The sequence below is a fragment of the Copadichromis virginalis genome, linkage group LG12 (assembly GCF_057382275.1).
Source record: "Copadichromis virginalis isolate Kocher_CV1m ecotype Utaka linkage group LG12, C_Virginalis_male_GT1.1, whole genome shotgun sequence".
In the NCBI taxonomy this organism is placed as follows: domain Eukaryota; kingdom Metazoa; phylum Chordata; class Actinopteri; order Cichliformes; family Cichlidae; genus Copadichromis; species Copadichromis virginalis.
The window spans coordinates 21384291-21402411 of record NC_140629.1 but is presented as its reverse complement, the minus strand read 5'-3'; the positions used below and the strand labels follow the sequence as shown (position 1 = coordinate 21402411).

At 39.9% G+C, this 18121-nt stretch overlaps 1 protein-coding gene across 4 annotated transcripts; it reads left to right on the top strand.

The window, feature by feature from the left end:
• The first annotated feature begins 12 nt into the window (after positions 1 to 12).
• Positions 13 to 18037, top strand: aifm3 (AIF family member 3). 4 transcript variants are annotated; one of them, XM_085475333.1, is made up of 21 exons: positions 13 to 491; positions 5127 to 5341; positions 8466 to 8643; positions 9779 to 9888; positions 10695 to 10804; positions 10905 to 10949; positions 11037 to 11133; positions 11271 to 11383; positions 11838 to 11924; positions 12073 to 12164; positions 12260 to 12390; positions 12784 to 12899; positions 13154 to 13225; positions 13550 to 13613; positions 13727 to 13803; positions 13879 to 13996; positions 14099 to 14197; positions 14408 to 14483; positions 14615 to 14719; positions 16647 to 16667; positions 16812 to 18037. In XM_085475333.1, exons 2-21 carry the CDS (start codon positions 5311 to 5313, stop codon positions 16852 to 16854), a joined length of 1785 nt encoding a protein of 594 aa, XP_085331459.1. In that variant the 5' UTR covers positions 13 to 491; positions 5127 to 5310; the 3' UTR covers positions 16855 to 18037. The 4 variants fall into 4 exon arrangements, with proteins under 4 accessions (XP_085331459.1, XP_085331458.1, XP_085331455.1 ...); XM_085475332.1 differs by having other exon boundaries at positions 8430 to 8643; positions 16647 to 16663; XM_085475329.1 differs by having other exon boundaries at positions 8430 to 8643.
• Positions 18038 to 18121: the final 84 nt, after the last annotated feature.

Sequence of the window (18121 nt, the reverse complement as noted above, 5' to 3'; positions counted from 1 at the left end):
AGAGAGCGTGTGTGTGTTTAGGAAAGAGAGAGGAGGGTTGGGTGGAGGAGAGCAGGGAACGGTGAGAATTCATGCTGTGTTAGCATCCCCTCAGCAACTCCATCAATACCGCATACAGCTGAGAAACTGGCAAAGGTCCTCCGTGCTGCGTTTTCAGGCTTGGACTGCAAAAGAGAGCAACTCCCACGACCGGTCGGCTCAGTGTGCTGCTCTTGCTGCTCCTGCTGCTGCTGAGGGGGACTCTGAGAGGGGCAGAGCGCACACACACGTACACTCACCCACACACTCACTGGAGCCTCTGCTGCATCAAGAGGAAGAAGAGGAGTGCGGAGGAGGGTACGGAGGGACACGCAGACTGGGAATACTAGAGCCAATCCGGAGAGGGAGAAGACTGCGAGGAGACCCGTGCTAATATGCTGCCGTGGTCCGCGGGGACGGCTGAGCACCAGGGACTTTGACAGGATCTCAGTGCACCTGCTCCATGCACGCGGGTAAGACCCTTCACATTCATTTTACACCAGGGACTCAGAGTTTGAGGTAATTACTTTATATGTGTTTATGTGATGCTGTGTGTGTGCGTGCGTGCGCGTGCGCGAGAGAGATCCCACTTATTTCTTCAAGTGGGTTTTGCCTGCATTGGTGCACTGTGGTCACATACAGTACTTTTAAAGGAAGTTGCTTGCTCTGGGGGCTCTTCTGTAGAGAAACACGCACTGTTTCTCTACAAATCAGTTTGTTAATAAAAACACATTCATGAGTGGAATAGATGAAAATCTTGGAGAAATTCTGATCTCTCCAGCTTCACACATATCAGATAATGTTTTCCAGTCCATATACACCAGTAACTTTTACAAAAATGAAAACAGATCAAATATATCACAGCACATCTCCAATCATAATTTGACAGCAGCCATGTGTATCTTTGTATGCGTCTGCGTGTGTGTGCTGAGAAACTGGTCACTCTCAGAACTGCTCTAAGGAAGTACAGCTGCCCTGTAGGGGTGTACACCCCTCTGAAGAACTCAGTTCCAGTTTTCCATGACATCATGGAGAGGTTATTGCTCAAAGTAGCAGCAAAATTACCTGATAGAGCCATGTAGTGCCATTGTTAACCAACTTAAGCTTTACAGACATACAAAACATATTGGCATCTGAGTCAACATAAAGCCACAGGAACTTGTCTACTTCATGAACTCTGTGCTGTTGGACAGTAAATAACAGTGAATGCTTATTTGGTCTTTGTTTTCTTGAACCACGTGGCAGCTGCTGTATCATGTGAAGCAGTAAGGTTTTTTGAATTCCCCTTAAAAGCTTAATTAGGACTGTACCTGACTCTGTAATCAGGTAAATGTATACTTTATTTATCACACATTATATTCCCGTTTCTGTTGGCGTCACATGGAGCTGAATTTATTTCTTCAACTCAAAGGAAACAAAAGCAAGACTATACACACACACTGCTCTGAATAATCTGAATGAAATTCAACACACACACACACACACACACACACACACACACACACACACACACACACACACACACACACACTGGAGCCTCCTAATGGGGATTGTGGTAACTGTAATCCACACTTTTTTCTTTCATAGTCTGTGACACGTAGGCACTGGAGTAAACAGAAGTCAATCAGAAGCTTGGTGGCATTTCAGGGAACACCTTTAACTTCAGACATGGCTTGGGACACTTGCTGCACTTCCCTGTCCCTCCTGTCTCCTTTCACTGCAAACAATTAACACATGAACAGCAAAAAGACACCAACAAAAAAAGATCAAGGATTAAAATGCTTTCATTTTTATACATTTGTCAGGGGCACTGAAGACTTCATTAAATTGCTAGTAAATAAAATAAATGGTCAGTAAGAGCCTGTCAGCTCAGCAGCAGGTTTGCGCAATTGCAGGATGACTCCTCAGGCTTATCTTGCATTTCACAAACCAGAAGAGCTGACTGTGAGGGAAAGAAAGAAGCGTGGTCAAATATTAAGCAGCATGAGGCCTTTTATCAGCCAAGGATCAGAGAACTCTAACTACAGGCTAACCTGTCAGGATACCTGCCAAAGCAGGTGTTTTAAAATAGTCGAGGTGTTATGAAGTGAATGAGGCAATGAAAAGCTGATCTTCTCTTAGTACATATGGAGATCGCAGCATGTTCCTCTTCTGCTAACGTTACACATGCTATCACAGTTTGCGTGGTAATTTCAGTGGGTGTGTCCATCAAAGGGCTGGCATTTGTTTCACTCACGTTCACGTTATAGATCAGCCTCTTTTCCACCAACCAGGAGTTGGCATTTTGCTAATTCTCCCCTCTGACATTCCAGTAACAGGTTTTGCATTTGTAGGGAAGTGAGTGAAGCTGACAGCTTGTTTGCAGGCAGGATTATTAGCACTGCTTGGGGACAGGCCCAACAGTGAGAAAGAGTGAGGGATCTGCGTCATATGTTGTGAGGACCAAATCTGCTTAACCTACTTTAGTTTTGCACAAAATATCTTGGGTTTACTGGAGCTCCAGTATGGTAGCTATTTGTGATCCAATTTGTTGTTCATCAAAGTTTCAGTGGTGATGAATTATTTAAGGGACAACAAGCAAGGGGCAAGTTTTCCTACATTAAAATATTATCCTTATTTAAGTAAAAGTCCTGAAACAAAAACGGAAAAATAGACCCTACTTAATGATTAGCAAAAAAATGTGCACAAGTGTATTTTAGTAGCAATTTCCAATATAGGGTTTACTTAAAGGGCCATGACATACATTTGAAGAGTCCTGAGATGATTAATGAAGTGAGATCTAGCCAATATTTCACAAAAAGGCCATCTTTGGCTTTTGGTGAAGTATTGGGATAGTTTTACGTCTTTGGATTAGCAAACCATTTAAAAAGTTTATTGGGGATTCTGTCTCTTGTTGAAACACTTACAACTCATAAAGTGTTTGAACTCCAAATAATGTTTGTAGAATCTGCAGTTGTCCTTTTCATATGTGGCACACAGCAGGAGATGATACACCTCACATGCGTTCTCACTACTGGCAACACTTCAGAAGGTTTAGGGAAGAGTGTTGTCTAGTTAGAGCACACAGCAGGCAGGAGTGAAATATGCTGTGATTTCACTGGACAATACCTGTGCTATTGTTACATTGAAAGAAACAGAGCTGGCAGGTTAAAAACTGCTTAATGTACAATTAACCTGCTAAGATATTTCCATTATCAGATGCAACTTCACGCTCAGTCTATAGCGCCTTATGAAAGCAACTTTAGACTAAGAGCTAACACTGGCAAAAGGTCTTTACAAATTGCCCTTTGTAAGAGATTGCAGGTCTGAAAGGTCAAATCATCCATCAGCTTATCCAGCCTGGTTATCTGAGCTGACAGGACAAAAGGAAAGATACACTCTGGATATAACACCTCACATTACATCAACATCTCTAGCCAGTTTAGAGTCACCAGTCAACTCAACACGTATGTTTTGGGGACAACCTGGAGCACTCACAGGGCCAGGGAAACCATACAGAGAGGGGCCCAGGAGGTTCAAACCCAGTAACTTCTTTCTATGAGGTGACAGCGTTAACCACTGTACTACTGCGCCTCCCACCTGAAATGAGTCAATTTTGGACAGAGCACTTAACATCCATTTATTTATTTTTAAAAATATTTTAATTTAAACTTTTTCTGGAAATGAAGAAAAGCAGAGCATAAAATGAATATTTTTGTGTGCAGCACTAGTAGCTCAAAAATATACTTAAGTTGTCAAGTTTGGTGGTATAAACAGAGCCTGAATCCAGCATACGAGACCAGAAGGAGGAAAATAAAAGAGAGACTTTATCGCAGTTGATATGTCCAAAATAAACAGAGCCAAAATATATGGGAACAAACTGAGCTGCATTAGAGAGGAACATAAACAGATGCTTTAAATAATGGGAAGGCGGGTCTACACATACACACAGAGAGGGCTGAGAGGCAACAGGAGATTGGTGGGGATGAGCCACAACTGAACATAATCAGCACAGTTGAATACAGTTAGGGCGGGGCTAATGGAAAAACAGACCATTAAACTAAGGTTAACCTTTAAAGGAAAATAGAAAATAACACAACAATGAAATATCAAACACAGATACAAGACAGGGGAACCAGAGGGAACTAAAAATCCTAAAAAAAAAAGTGAAAATCTCAAAACCAAGGATTACAAAACTGAATCTCAATCTCATCACTAGAAAAACAATAAAACTCAAACAGAGCCCTTAAACTCAATTGCATTAACTAAGAATCCAAACCTCAGAACCTAAGGACCATCCTAAGTATCATAAGTACTTGAGTAAATCTACCTTCATCCAGAGCAAATAAATACAGTTTACATATGCAACACCAACACACTGTTAGCTGCAGATTTCTGTCCAATTAGAGGAGATCTTTCCATTTCTCATTTGTCTTCAGGAACTTTCTCTAAGCAGCGCTCCATTCAGTACTGCAAAGTTTTTTTTTTCTAAAGTTCAAGGACATTAAGATGTGCTCAGAATATCAAGCAGTCCTTTTGGTTGAACCTCAATAGGATAATTTGGTGATGGATTGCACCACGTTGAGTGATACACCTGCCATCCTGTGTATGCTGAGATTCATAGCAGCCAGTGAGTAACTAGCTACAGTATGTGTGGGTGAAATACCAGAGCTGGCAGAAATGTGTGAGGGCAATGTGGAAACAAAACAAGGGGGATTTTAAAACTCAAGGGGCCCCTGCTTCCCTGTAAAGCGCAGTGTGACGAGAAAGCTAATAGGTGTCGGAGTGCTGTTAATATTTAACAGTTTCCCATGCAATATGCATGAACAAAGGCAACAGTGTGTGTGGACATGTTCCTAATTAACACAATTGCTTCCTTTTTACAAGCACTAACAGGTTACATAGACAAAGCTAAACAGTGGCTGGGCTCTCCTCAGGGTCTGACTTCTGCGTCCTTCACAGAGCGACATCAGCTGCACATTAGTAACACAGACATAAAGACAAATATCAGTTTGGTAATGATAAAAACAACACAAGTACATTTTCTACCGCTTGTAGTTTTAACAGCAAGTCATCACAGTGTGACGGTGTGTGTGTTGTTTACAATTTCACTCGCTCTGTGCATTCAGATTATGTGGAGGAGCTGACGTGTGCGATGGCCAGCTTGGACCTGCAGGTTCTCAGACCTCCAGCTCTGCATTACCGTTACCTCCAAAACAAGCAGCCCAGCTCCACGATCTGACTGTACCTCCCCTCCTCTCCTCTCCCCCTCTCCCTCCCTCTCCCTGGGTGTCCCTCAATCCTGGGCCCACCATGGGAGGATGCTTCTCCAAACCCAAACCAGGTAAACAGCCTGTTTGCCCAATTCAAGCATTAGTAAATTTTGTAAAATCCACAACTGCTGTATGATGTCCTTTACTTTTTTGGATATTTTTTTTGTCTTTATATACATCTTTATAAGCCTTGAGTCATCCTTCGTTTCATTATATTTTGCTTCAAAGGAGCCAGGCTTTTAATTCTTTTAAAGTGGTCTTAAGAAATGGTTTTCTGGGTTTTCTGTAGGTCTTTCAAAAATGTATTGGATTTATTGGCTGCTTTCTCTCATTTCACTCCAGTCCTTGTACCTTACCATTTTCAAAATAATGCTTTTTGTTTAACACTGTTCAACAAGGGACCTAACTCAATGATAAACCAGTGTTCATTAGAAAAAAAAACTATTTTAAATAGGCACTTTGTCACTGCCGTCCAAAAACACAAAATTTGTTCCAATTTCTTTAGCTGAATATATGAAAAATGCCAAAGGTAACAAAGACTGATGGATATAAAATTGTATTTTTGCACTAACAAGGTGATTCCCAAAAAGCTTTTAGTAAAAAAAAACATGCCATATCACAGCATGGTGCACAGTGTGTCCTTAAAAAATGTGAAGAAACTGGACAAGTGCCAGACAGAAGAAGAAGCCTGCCTATAAACTATCTGCAGCACATGAATAGTATGTGAAAGTAACGTCCTTAAGAAATAGGAAAAAATCGAACAAGACTTGGGGCACGACCTGAGTGATGCATTTAACCCTTCAGTTGTTCACCAAAGCCTCATCAGCAATGCTCTCAATTGAAGCGTGGCTGTCAAAAAGCCAAATTTTTCATTCAAATTGTTAATATGTACGTCAGGGCAGGAGAGAGGTGCAATAGTGAGTGTCTACAGCCATCTGTAAAACATGATGAAATCTCTGTTGTGGTTTGGGGCTGTTTCACTCAGTGATGTTGGGAATCTTGTTAAAACTGATGGCATTATGAATGCAGAATGTTTTTTAAAGAAATACTGTAGTCCTTGTAGTAGTTGTAAGGATAGTGAAGAAAATATAACACAATAATTATACAAAAAGCACACTATTTTAATTTTTATTCTATACAAGGTTAAAATTATGAAGCTTTTCAATGTAAATCGGGACCGTTTGGTGTCTTTGTTTGTCATTTTCAGAGCTGTTGCTTCCAAATCCTGTTATACACTTCCCCTCAGCCTCCTCTGTTTGCAGTTTATTTTGTGTGTGTGTGTGTGTGTGTGTGTGTGTGTGTGTGTGTGTGTGTGTGTGTGTGTGTGTGTGTGTGTGTGTGTGTGTGTGGGAGGAATTTAAATGCTCTCCCTACTGTCTTTGGTTATTAAGGACTACATACTGAGACACAAATATCTAAAACTGACATGTGTACAGTATGTGTGAGATCTGTTTATGCATCACCTCAGTGTTGGCATTGCTAAGAGGTACTCTAATAACATACTCGACTTCACATTCAGGTGCACTGAATAAGATTTCATCATCTGTTCAGAGACTCTAGTTGTATGTAAATGATGACTGTCAGGCAGCTGAACAGTAATAAGTGTTGATAACAGTGTAACCTCCAGCTACTAATGCACACTCAATGCACAACAAAGATTTACTATCTACACTGGAAAAATGTCTCAGGTCAAAGGCTGAAGTCACTTTCAAGTTCTAATAGAATGAGAAGAATAGAAAAGATTATTATTGTCACTATACACATGTACAATGCGATTTAGAGCATCTTCTACCCAGGCAGCCGTGTTAAAGCATGAGATGGAAAAGAACATTATTAACATGAAACCTATAAAGTAGCTTATTCGGATACTTTATACTATGATTTATAAATAAGGATGACTCCCACTCTAAATATACAGTAAATACTGTAGAGGATCATTTATTCACATTTATATAGAAGTGAGTAAAAAGTGGGAGTAAATTTGCACCATTAGAAAGTCTATGATGGAGGGAGGCCTTTAAAGACAAACTGCTGTACCATCTTCATTTGCCTAAAAATGTGAAGAAATACAAAAAATAAATATAAAATCTGAACATTTTACATAATTATCTATGCCATGCTTGCTACTGAGTAAATGTAAGTCTGTGCTGGGCAACTTACAAGAATTAGATCAAATATATTTATGTATGTTATAACCCTGATAACTACTTAGTCTGATCAAATGAAGCATCAGTGTGACGACGTCTTATTTAGCCTCAGATATTACAGCTGCTTCTGGAGATTCTCTTCAGCCGTGGAAAGCTTTCTCTTTCTTTTCTCCTGCAAATGCACTCACTACTATGATTTTCCATTGATTTTAATTAAGACTTGCTCAGCGGGAGAAAATTCCAGCCAGATTACTGTGTAAGAACCGGATGATCAGCACATTTTTCCAGCCGAACAGATAAAGCCTGCTGCAGTGAAAAAGGAGTTACACAACCGCTTCTTAATGTTCGCAAATACAAAGCAAACAGCAGCGCATCAGAGAAAACGGAGTGGCTCCAAAATACATAGATTAATGTGCTCCGTGCTGCTGCAGTCTGTATTTTTTGCTGTCATCTTGGGAGAGCTGAAGCTGCACTTAAATCTCCACCGCTCCCATGAATATCGCATTATTTAACGAGCATCATTTAAAAAGCCTCTTCAACCTGGTTAAATCGTATTTTTGAGAATGAACTGATGATTTTTTTTTTTTATTTAAATGCAAATTGTCAAACTATCTCCCTATTTTGGGAATTTTTATACCACATCACCAAAGAAACAACTGAATAAGAGGTATGCACTAGAAGGGAGAGAAAAAAAGAAGACAGGGTTGCACATGCTTCCTGCTTTCATTTGTTTGAGCTTTGTGGATGTCGGAGTCAATTTGTCCTAAGGTTGTAGACATCTCTCTAGGCTGTAAGGAAAATTGCTGCTATAAATTCTAGAGAAGGATAGAAATGAAATAGCACAGAACAGGTTTATGGAATAATAAAGATAGTCCACTGGTGATCGTTAGCATCAATATCCCCTGAAATCATTTTCATTTTAAACCTTCACACCATAATTCTGCATCAACTGCATTTATTCAGCTGTGCGTTTTCGCACATTTTCTGATTGGGCCATGTCTCTGCTGTGCAGTTGAAGTAAAAGTGGAACTCTCTCTCCTGGATAAAGAAAAAGAGGTGGACGGGTTGTCGCCTAATGGCAAAGCGAGCCCCTTTGCTGAATGCAGACCTAACGGGGCCCTGGCTCACGGCTCTGACGATGACTCCACCCTGCTCCCTCTCTACCACAAACCCCGGGACTATGTGGAGGCCTCTGTGTGCCACGTTAAAGATCTGGAAAATGGACAGTAAGAACGTGATCACGCAGCTTTTTTTTATTCACTTACCTGTTGATGCACATTTTAAATATGTTAAAATACTGAAGGAAAGTAAAGCTTGGGAAGTATTGAATTAAGTAAGACTGTCTTAAATTGTGAGATCAGGATTGTGTTTCCTTTTCCGTTAAGATAAGTCGAAATTTCATTTCCCAGCGTTAATGGTAGTTAAGAACTAAATTGTGAGGACGTTTGGAGGTCACCCAGAATGAATGAATTCTTTGTTTTTAGTGTTTTTAGGTGACCTGCATAGATGTAGCACAAATACAGTGCCTCCTGTTTAAAGTGCAGAAATTGTTTGTTAGAAGCATCCATGACCAAACACATGCAGTTATAGCCATACACACTGGGATAGTGTTGTAGTTTTGCACATGAAACAATGAGTTTTAAATCAATTAATCAAAATTTGGCTGAAGTGCAGACTTTCTGCTTTAGCTCAAACTTTAACAGAAGTACTGAATTAACTGTTTAGGAATTAAAGACATCTATTATACATAGTGTCTGATGTTCAGAAGCTCAAAAATAGGTTGGACACTTGAGTGACAAGCAGTTTAATAACTAGGTGAGGCCAGTTCCCACGTAATTTAATGAAAAACTGAGCAGATGAAAGATCTGGACTTGATTCCCAGAACTTGATGATAGTGGTGATAGTTCACCAGGACTGACTATATGAAGTCCAAAGAGATGTCACTCTGCCTCTAAAAGATGATCTTTTTACACTCAATCATGTTACTGACCTGTTACCAGTTAACCTAGTTACCTACAAAATGTTCCTCCAGCTGTATCTATTAAGTACCGCTTACTTTTCCAGCCTTTTGTTTGCCCCATCACACCTTCTATATTTTACTGTGAATAAAATCTCATAAAATATCAATTTATGCGAATTGCACATTATTGTGCTTTATTTCTATGTTTACATTTTATACAGTGTCCCAATGTTTTTGGAATTGAGGTTGTAAAATCCTTTCAAAGTAAAGTTTACACATCAATCACATCATCAATCACATCTTAGCTGTTTGAGTTGGTGCACAGAGGCAAAATTACAGAAAGCGTGTCATTGTCCAGTTACTCTGGATCTGACTATCATTTTATTTTGTGTGCTTGACAGAATGCGAGAGGTTGATTTGGGAAGCGGCAGGGCTCTGTTGATTAAAGAACATGGGGAGTTCACAGCCATGGGCCACAAGTGTCCACACTATGGAGCACCTCTGGTTAAAGGTGAGATATATATTTTTAGTTATGGAGTGACGGGGCGAGTTCGATGTCTGCACATAGTGTTCCACAGTGGATGAGAAGGCTGTTTCCCTGCACCCTCAGAAGGGGGAATAGGTCCTGACCATCGTTTGTGCTGAATGACAATCAAGTGTACTGATCTTTTTTGAAGGTACTTGGCGTGGTGCTTAAAAGTGTTCTGCTGAAGGACTTTAATACTCATATTGGCAACAACAGTGTGACCAGGAGGGGTATGACTGGGAGGGGCAGCCTGACAGATCTGAACCTGAGTGGTGCTGTGTTACTAAACTTATGTGCTAACCACAGTTTGTCCATAACAAACACAATGTTTGAGCATGAGAATGTCAGTAAGTATAATGAACCCCAGGACACTCTATGATGATAGATTTCGTGATTGTTTGCTCAACCAGTCTATGTGTTTTTTCCTGTGGGCAATGCTTTGAGGGTAGGGAGTAACTAAGGGCCATTCAGTCCCCGTATAACCACAGCAAGAGCTTGGTCCACATTGCCAGTAGTAAACCTGTTACCAGTAAAAGCTGGACTCAAAGACCAGGACTGTTCTTTGTCAGTGATTCTGTTCATGACTTTTATGGATTTTCTAGGTGTAGACTAGTGATGGAGGGTTTCTGATTTAGTGGCCTCAGGATGAAATCTCTGGTCCTTGCAGATATTGTGATTCTTCTGTCCTCATCAGGCAGTGACAGTTGAGTGTGAAGTGGATGAGATGTCTGGATGTCGCTGCTTAGACTGCTAAACAGAATGTATGGATGGGCCATATGCTGTTATTTCAGGTGTGCTGTCCAAAGGACATGTGCGTTGTCCCTGGCATGGTGCATGTTTCAACATTGCAACAGGAGACATTGAGGACTTCCCTGGACTGGACAGCCTGCCCATCTTTCAGGTGACCTTCCACACTGGTGCTACCTCTTAACACATTTCCTGCCGAATCATCTTTTTAATGATCATCAAAAAGTGTACACATCACATAATTCTGTTTGCAGGTCAGAGTTGAAAAGGACAAGGTGATCATTCGGGCAAACAAGCAGGTAACACGAAGAAGAAGATGAAGAGTTCATGCAGGAAAGTCAGCTGACCACCTGATTGACCTAGGATCTTTCTTTAATGATTTTCAGGCTCTTCAGTCACAGAAAAGGTCAAAGCCCATGGCCCGATGTTCAGCAGTCATTAACTCCAACACAGGATTCAGCCATGTTCTCATTATTGGCTCAGGTTAGTGTGTGTGTGTGTGTGTGTGTATATCCTCTTTATTGTTTTATGTCTCACAGCTGACCCTAAATAACTCCATCTTTCTTTGAGTTTCTTCTTTGCAATGTTATGTGCATCTGTTTTGGTTAACTTACTGGCAGGTCCAGCCGGTTTGGTGTGTGCAGAAACACTGAGGGAAGAGGGCTTCACGGATCGCATTGTCATGTGCACTATGGACAAACATCCTCCATATGACAGGCCTAAACTGAGTAAGGTTTGTACACAGACCCTGAACACATACAATGAGATAGACCTCACTTAGCCACCAAAGTTACATAACAGACCGCAGAGGTGCTGCTGTGGTCAGCGCTGCTAAAACAATTCTTTGAGGAAAAGCTACACACTTCAGAACAACCAACAAAGCAAAGGAAAATGGCTTGTACATAAAAAATATATATAAATAATTCATAATTCCAAATATGACTAAGATTTTCAGTCATATCTGGTGTAAGAACACACTTTAAAGGCTGCCAAGTCAAAAAGAGACTGCCTATTACTTCTGTGACTAGAATGACTGCAGGATCTGTTGTGTTTTTACAACAGGCTGAATATGATTAATTGTGACTTTGCAGTTTCGAGCAATAGCGTGGGAATGAAAGGGTTAAATGACATTTCTAGACTTTGTTCCAACTGTTTGCTTTGCTCAGTGCTAACTTGCTACCCCTCAGTCCTTAGAGAGCACGGCAGAGCAGCTGAGACTGCGCTCCATGGACTTCTTGCAAGATCATGACATTGAACTTCTCAAAGAGAAAGAGGTGATTAATATTTAAATGTTTAATTAATCATTCATTAATGTTTAATGATATGTATATATCTGTTTTTTGTTAGGACTGTTTTTAAAAAAAGAAACTGAAGGAAAACTTCAATTTACACCTTCATTGTTTTTGTTTTGTGTTTTTTTAGGTGGTGGCAATAGATGTGAAAACACAATCTGTGATATTTGAAGATGGCCTGAGGATGGAGTACAGGAAACTCTTTATTGCTACAGGAAGCAAGTAAGCAAAAAATATTCTTTTCTCGTGATGCCAAAGAGCTGAGAATGTAAATGAGTAAACTGACACCCGATTGTGCTCCTGTTCCTGCTTGAAAGACCAAAACCAATGAACTACAAGGGCAAAGATGTCAGGAATGTGTTTCACCTCAGGACGCCCGAGGATGCTAACAGCATAGCGTGGCTAGCCAACAACAAGAATGCAGTGATTGTGGGAACGTCATTTGTGGGTGAGACAAAGACACATTTATAAACATATTGTTTTCATAACATTTAAATTCGCAAAAAAGATTTTCTCAGAAAAGAAAAGTATCAGATATTCAAATTTTTATCTTTTATTTAACAGATAAAACTAATATATTGATACACTGTACAGTTTTTAAACATTATATTATATTCTTTCATTTATTGTTTTATTTATATATTAATTCATTCAGACATTATATATTTCTTTATATATTAACTACTATTCATTGCTCATGTTTTTTTCACAGTACAGCTTTGCATATAAAAAAATTGTCCACTCATTTCCAAAGGTGTTAACTCTTAATGTATTACTGTTTTGTGTCATCCTGCATTAACTAGTGTGTATGTTAAGTGCTGTTTATTCATTATGACGGCAGGTATGGAGGTGGCTGCAGCTCTGACTGACAAGGCCCACTCAGTCTCTGTCATCGGGATCGAGTCGGTCCCTTTTAAAAAAGCTCTCGGGGAGAAAGTAGGGAAAGCCATAATGAAGGTAGAGACGCCCTCCTGGGAAATCAAGCTTTTCAGAACATGAAGCACTTCCACAATTCTATCATCAGCATTCTCCCTGAGAGGAAACTATTAGTTAAAATGCAAATCATGTTTCGCAGGTCAATACTGCGCCACAAATGGGAGTGTAAATCTTCTCATTAGCGGCGATTGATCATGCAGACACATGAAAATTCAGCGGTGAACTTTTTCTCTCTCTGTTTTCGAGTATTCACTAGAACCGTTTTGTCTTCGCAGCTGTTTGAGGCAAACAGGGTGAAATTCTACATGCTGAACGAGGTGTCAGAGATGGTTGGCCATCATGGACAGGTATTCAGAAAGTGAGAGAAACAGCACAATGCTCGGACGCACTATTGTCTCTTGTTTGACAACGTGGCAAAACTCAGATAAGGAGATAGACATTGTGTCCACTGAACTTGGGATATTGAAGATTGCATCCATCTCTTGGGGGAAATGATCTAAATAACTTTGAGAGATGCCGTGACTTTACATGTATAATCCCATTTCTCAGTAAAAAAAACTAACTGAATAAAAATACCAGTTTTTATATTAACATTTATTTTGCGTGAGAGTTGTTAGCATATCAATAGATACACTAGCACATAACTGCAAGCTGTTTTTTCCCTGTTACAGTTGAAAGAGGTTGTACTGAAGAGTGGAAAAGTCCTGCGGGCAGATGTGTGTGTCATTGGAGCAGGTGATATGAAACATAATACAGAATATGTCCTTATTGTCTGTCATTAATTATCTAAAAATTACTTTGGTGACATTAAAAGTGTGTTTTTGCACTCTTGCTCTGCTCTCCTGCAGGAAGCGTTCCTGCAACAGGGTTCCTGAAACAGAGCGGCATCCACTTAGACTCCAAGGGCTTCATTACTGTAAACAAGGTGCTGTGCAGAGCCTGGAGCCTCACTTAAACTCTTTGACTCCCATTTCGTTAAATTCTTCCATCTTTCTTCCAGAATATGCAGACAAATGTTGATGGGGTCTTTGCTGGAGGAGATGTGGTGATGTTTCCTTTCCAACCACGCAACAACAAGAAGGTGAACATCCCTCACTGGCAAATGGCTCATGTCCACGGTGAGTTTGTTGTAGCATGTTCTTGACTGCATTCATACTCCATAACTAAGGCTTTTATAACTCAACTATGTCAATGTTTGCGGTTTCCACTGGCACTAACAGGAAAGGTAGCAGCTCTTAGCATGATGGGCAGAGCCACTGAGGTCAAAACCGTGCCTTACTTCTGGTCAGCCATGTTTGGGAAGACCATACGCTATGCAGGTAGGCGGGCCTTCCAACCATCTTTAGTGTTTGCTTTAGCCTGAAAATTTGTGTTAAGAGGAAGACTGACTGTGAAAAAAAGATCAGAGACTGAGAGGAAATGCGTGTGCCCTGAAATATTGGTACTACACTGCCATCTAGCTGAACAAAAATGAAGCCCGTGTACCAAGAATTAGGCCTGAGTCGGATTATTTGTTTCTATTTGTGGAGGTTATGGTGACGGATTTGATGATGTCATTATACAAGGAGATCTGGATGAACTGCGCTTTGTAGCATTTTATACAAGGTAAGATTCCTAGAATTTTTCTGATATCTTAGTACGCTTGTGTGTTGTTGTTCTTTAACTATTGTGAACTAATATTTATCTTTTATTGTGAAGGTACCTTCTCATTGTTTCCTCCTCTGGTCCATCTATAGGAGTGAGGAGGTGGTTTCTGTCGCCAGCATGAACTATGATCCCATTGTATCCCGAGTGGCAGAGGTCCTAGGATCCGGAAAGACGATTAAGAAGCGAGATGTAGAGTAAGTGTCCTTCCGGACCAGAATCTGGTCGTGGTTACAATAATAGTTTTGGTGTCTAAGGTTTATGTTAAAGAAATACCTGACAAATGTTTTCAATCTGACAGAAACCACAGTGAGAGATGGAGTTTATAATCATACGAAGTTTTCTGTGAGCCAAATAAATTGTTTTATTTGAACACACTACAGAGCAATTATATATTTAGATATTTTACATGATTTATTGATATTTTAAAACTGTATTTTAAGAATTACACATTTTCCCCACTAACTATATACACTCTTTTGACAATTAGTTAAACCCTGCTGGCACCAGGTTGAATCTCTCGTTCCACCACATCCCAGTGGTACCCAGTTGGTAGTAAGGAGCTCAAAGTGTGCCAAGAAAATATCCCCCACAGCATTACAGCACCCCTACCAGCCTGGACCGTTGATACAAGGCAGGATGCATCCATGTGTCCATGTTCTTTATGCCAAATTCTGGCCCTGCCATTTTAATGTTACAGCAGAAATTGAGACTCATCAGACCAGGCAAAGTTCTTTCATTCTTCTATTGCTCAATTTTGGTGAATATTGTGTCTCAGGTGAGCATGAATTGTAGTCTCAATTTCCTGTTTGTAGCTGACAGGAGTGGCACCGTATGTGGTCTTCTGCTACTGTAGGCCATCTGCTCCAAGGTTTAATGTGTTGTGCATTCATTCATGCTCTACTGCATACCTTGGTTGAAATAAGGGGTTATTTGAGTCACTGTTCCCTCTCTGTCAACTCGAAGCAGTCTGGTCATTTTCCTCTGTCCTCTGGATGTTTTTTGTGTAAACTCTAGAGATGGTTGTTTGGGAAAATCCCAGCAGATCAGCAGTTTCTGAAATACACCAGCCCATCTGGTACCAACAACCATGCCACGTTTAAAGTCACTCAAATTCACCTTAATTCCTCGTTCAGATGCAGAGTTTGAACTTAAACAGGTTATCTTGTCTCCATGCCTAAATGCGTTATGTTGTTGAGATGTGATTGGCTGTTTAGGCATTTGTGTAACAAGCAGTTGAACAGGTGTACCTAACAAAATATTCATTGACTGTATAGCAAATACACTGAGTACATTTGCATTTTAAGAAAGAACCAGCATAGTTATGAAGTATTTAAATAGTTTAAGCAGTTGTAATTTCCATGTTTCACTTTAACCACCAATAATATTATTGATATATAATATTATACTACTATTATGCCTTTAACTGTATATAAATTCTAAAAAGAATTAATTGCTTGTGATGCTCTCTATTATGAGTAAACATTAACAGTAATATAATATTAAGTAAAACTAGAACAAGACCAAACAACTAGAATTTGTTTAAAAGGGCTGCTAGAAAAACCCAACTTCTCTCAATAAAGAACAGGGCAGCACATTAAAGTGGGGATGTTTGTTTATAAAGCATAGCAGCATGTTTGGTGAAAACCAAACAATGCACATAAGCACAAACACATCATAACAACTATTTGCACAGTTTTGGAGGGGTGATGAAAAAATCAGATAGTCACACAGACAATGATTACTTCAAGTTACTGCTGCTAAAGGTGGTTCAACAAACTACTGAATCATGGGGTGTGCTTGGAGTTTCACAGGATTTCAGAAAGTCCTGTGAAAACTTTTTTTTTCATGACTGTGCAGCTATAGGATTAAAAACTGTGATGGTAACACAAAGCTTTAATCACAATTAATACTATGAAATTACACACACTGGTTAAGGAGCCTCTGTGAGAGGGTTTACAAATCAGTTTCTTGACTATTATCAGGAACTGCTGGATCTGTTAAATGCAGCAGAACCGTACCGTAATGATGTTGCTGGAATCCTGTGTCCACTTTTTCCTTGTTTTTGTGACCATACTGTTGTTGTGTCTTCTGTTTCTAATAATGCTTGCAAAAAACCTGAAGGATGTTAACACGACTTGGCAAGTATGGAAAAATATCTGCTTTTTCTCCTTTCTGCTTCACGCATTAACAGTGACTCACAAGGAGCTGTAATTTATCAACTAACGTGTGATTTTGTTGGCATGTTTTTGTTTGTATGTAATGGGATTTTATGTGTGTGTGTTTTAGGACTGGAGACATTTCTTGGTTGATTGACAAAGGCTCTCAATGACTTCCCATCTGAAGTTCCCAGTCCCTTTGGACACCTCCATATGGACACTCATGGTGCTGAGATACTGAGCAGCTATCACAGTCTATTCACAACACACACAAACCTGCTGATATGACTGTCTGTTTGGGACATGCTTACCTGAGGACATCACTTTTTCTCCTAAGAGATACTTTAAAATAACAAAAGGAGCCACGCACGACCTGAAAACACTGAGCGACTGTGTCGGCAGGTCTTTTATTATCGATGTTGTCTTGTTTCACAATGAAGCAATACCGGTATCAGCCTCTGTGCTGCTGCAAGATGTATCTACCTGTACACTTTGTTTATAAGAAGCCAGGGAAGGGCAATGAGTTTTTTTGTACAGATAATATTGTAAATAGTTATAATCCTGAATGCACTGTAACAAAATAAGAGCATACATTTTCCAGTGAATGACAGACGTGGTCGTATGCTTGCATACAGGCCGTAGATCTGCATGGTATAACTTGCTATAACAGGAGTTAAATTAAGCCCCAAATAGTAAAAAAATTTTTTTAATGTAGACACATGAGCAAAGCTTAAATCTGCAATAAAAACAAACTGTGTTACCACTTCAGCACAAGCCTGAATGCAGCTTTTAACCTACTTACCAACTCTCACTCGCAGCGTTAATTTGTGATTTATTATAATGGTTAGACTCACAGCTTACCTCTCTGTTATGGTTGCCTTGCTAGTAGAGTGCACAAATGGAATTCTTATTCTTTGATCACATACTAGTGCTTGCATTGTAGATTCGTGTATTTTCTAACAAGTAGGTATAACCCCTCGGAAATGAATAGTGAGCAATAGTAGCTTAAGGTTAATTTGCATAGCCGTCACCCCTGTAGAGACGTTGTTTGTTACTAACTCAGGGAACTGAGGATTGTGGCCTGGGTTTGCCGGTCCCTCTGCAAGCAGAAAAATTGAATTTGTTGCTTAAATATTTCCTCACAGTTACTGCAGTTTCAGTGGTTCAGAGCTTGCAATGCGCTTCATGATAGAAAGCAGATATTTGATTGCATCCTGGAGTGCCGCAGATCCCGAAACACTTGAGCTCTGACACACACGTCAACAAAGCGATTAAAAAGGCATTGTTCTCCCTGCAGAGATGTCTGGAATGGCATTTTTATAACTAAACTTTGAAATAAAAGTCTTCCAACAATAACTGCTTTATGTTACATTTTATTTTTCATGTTATTCTACTTGTTATTTGCATGTCTGTTCTTGACTGTATTAACTGGAAAAAAAA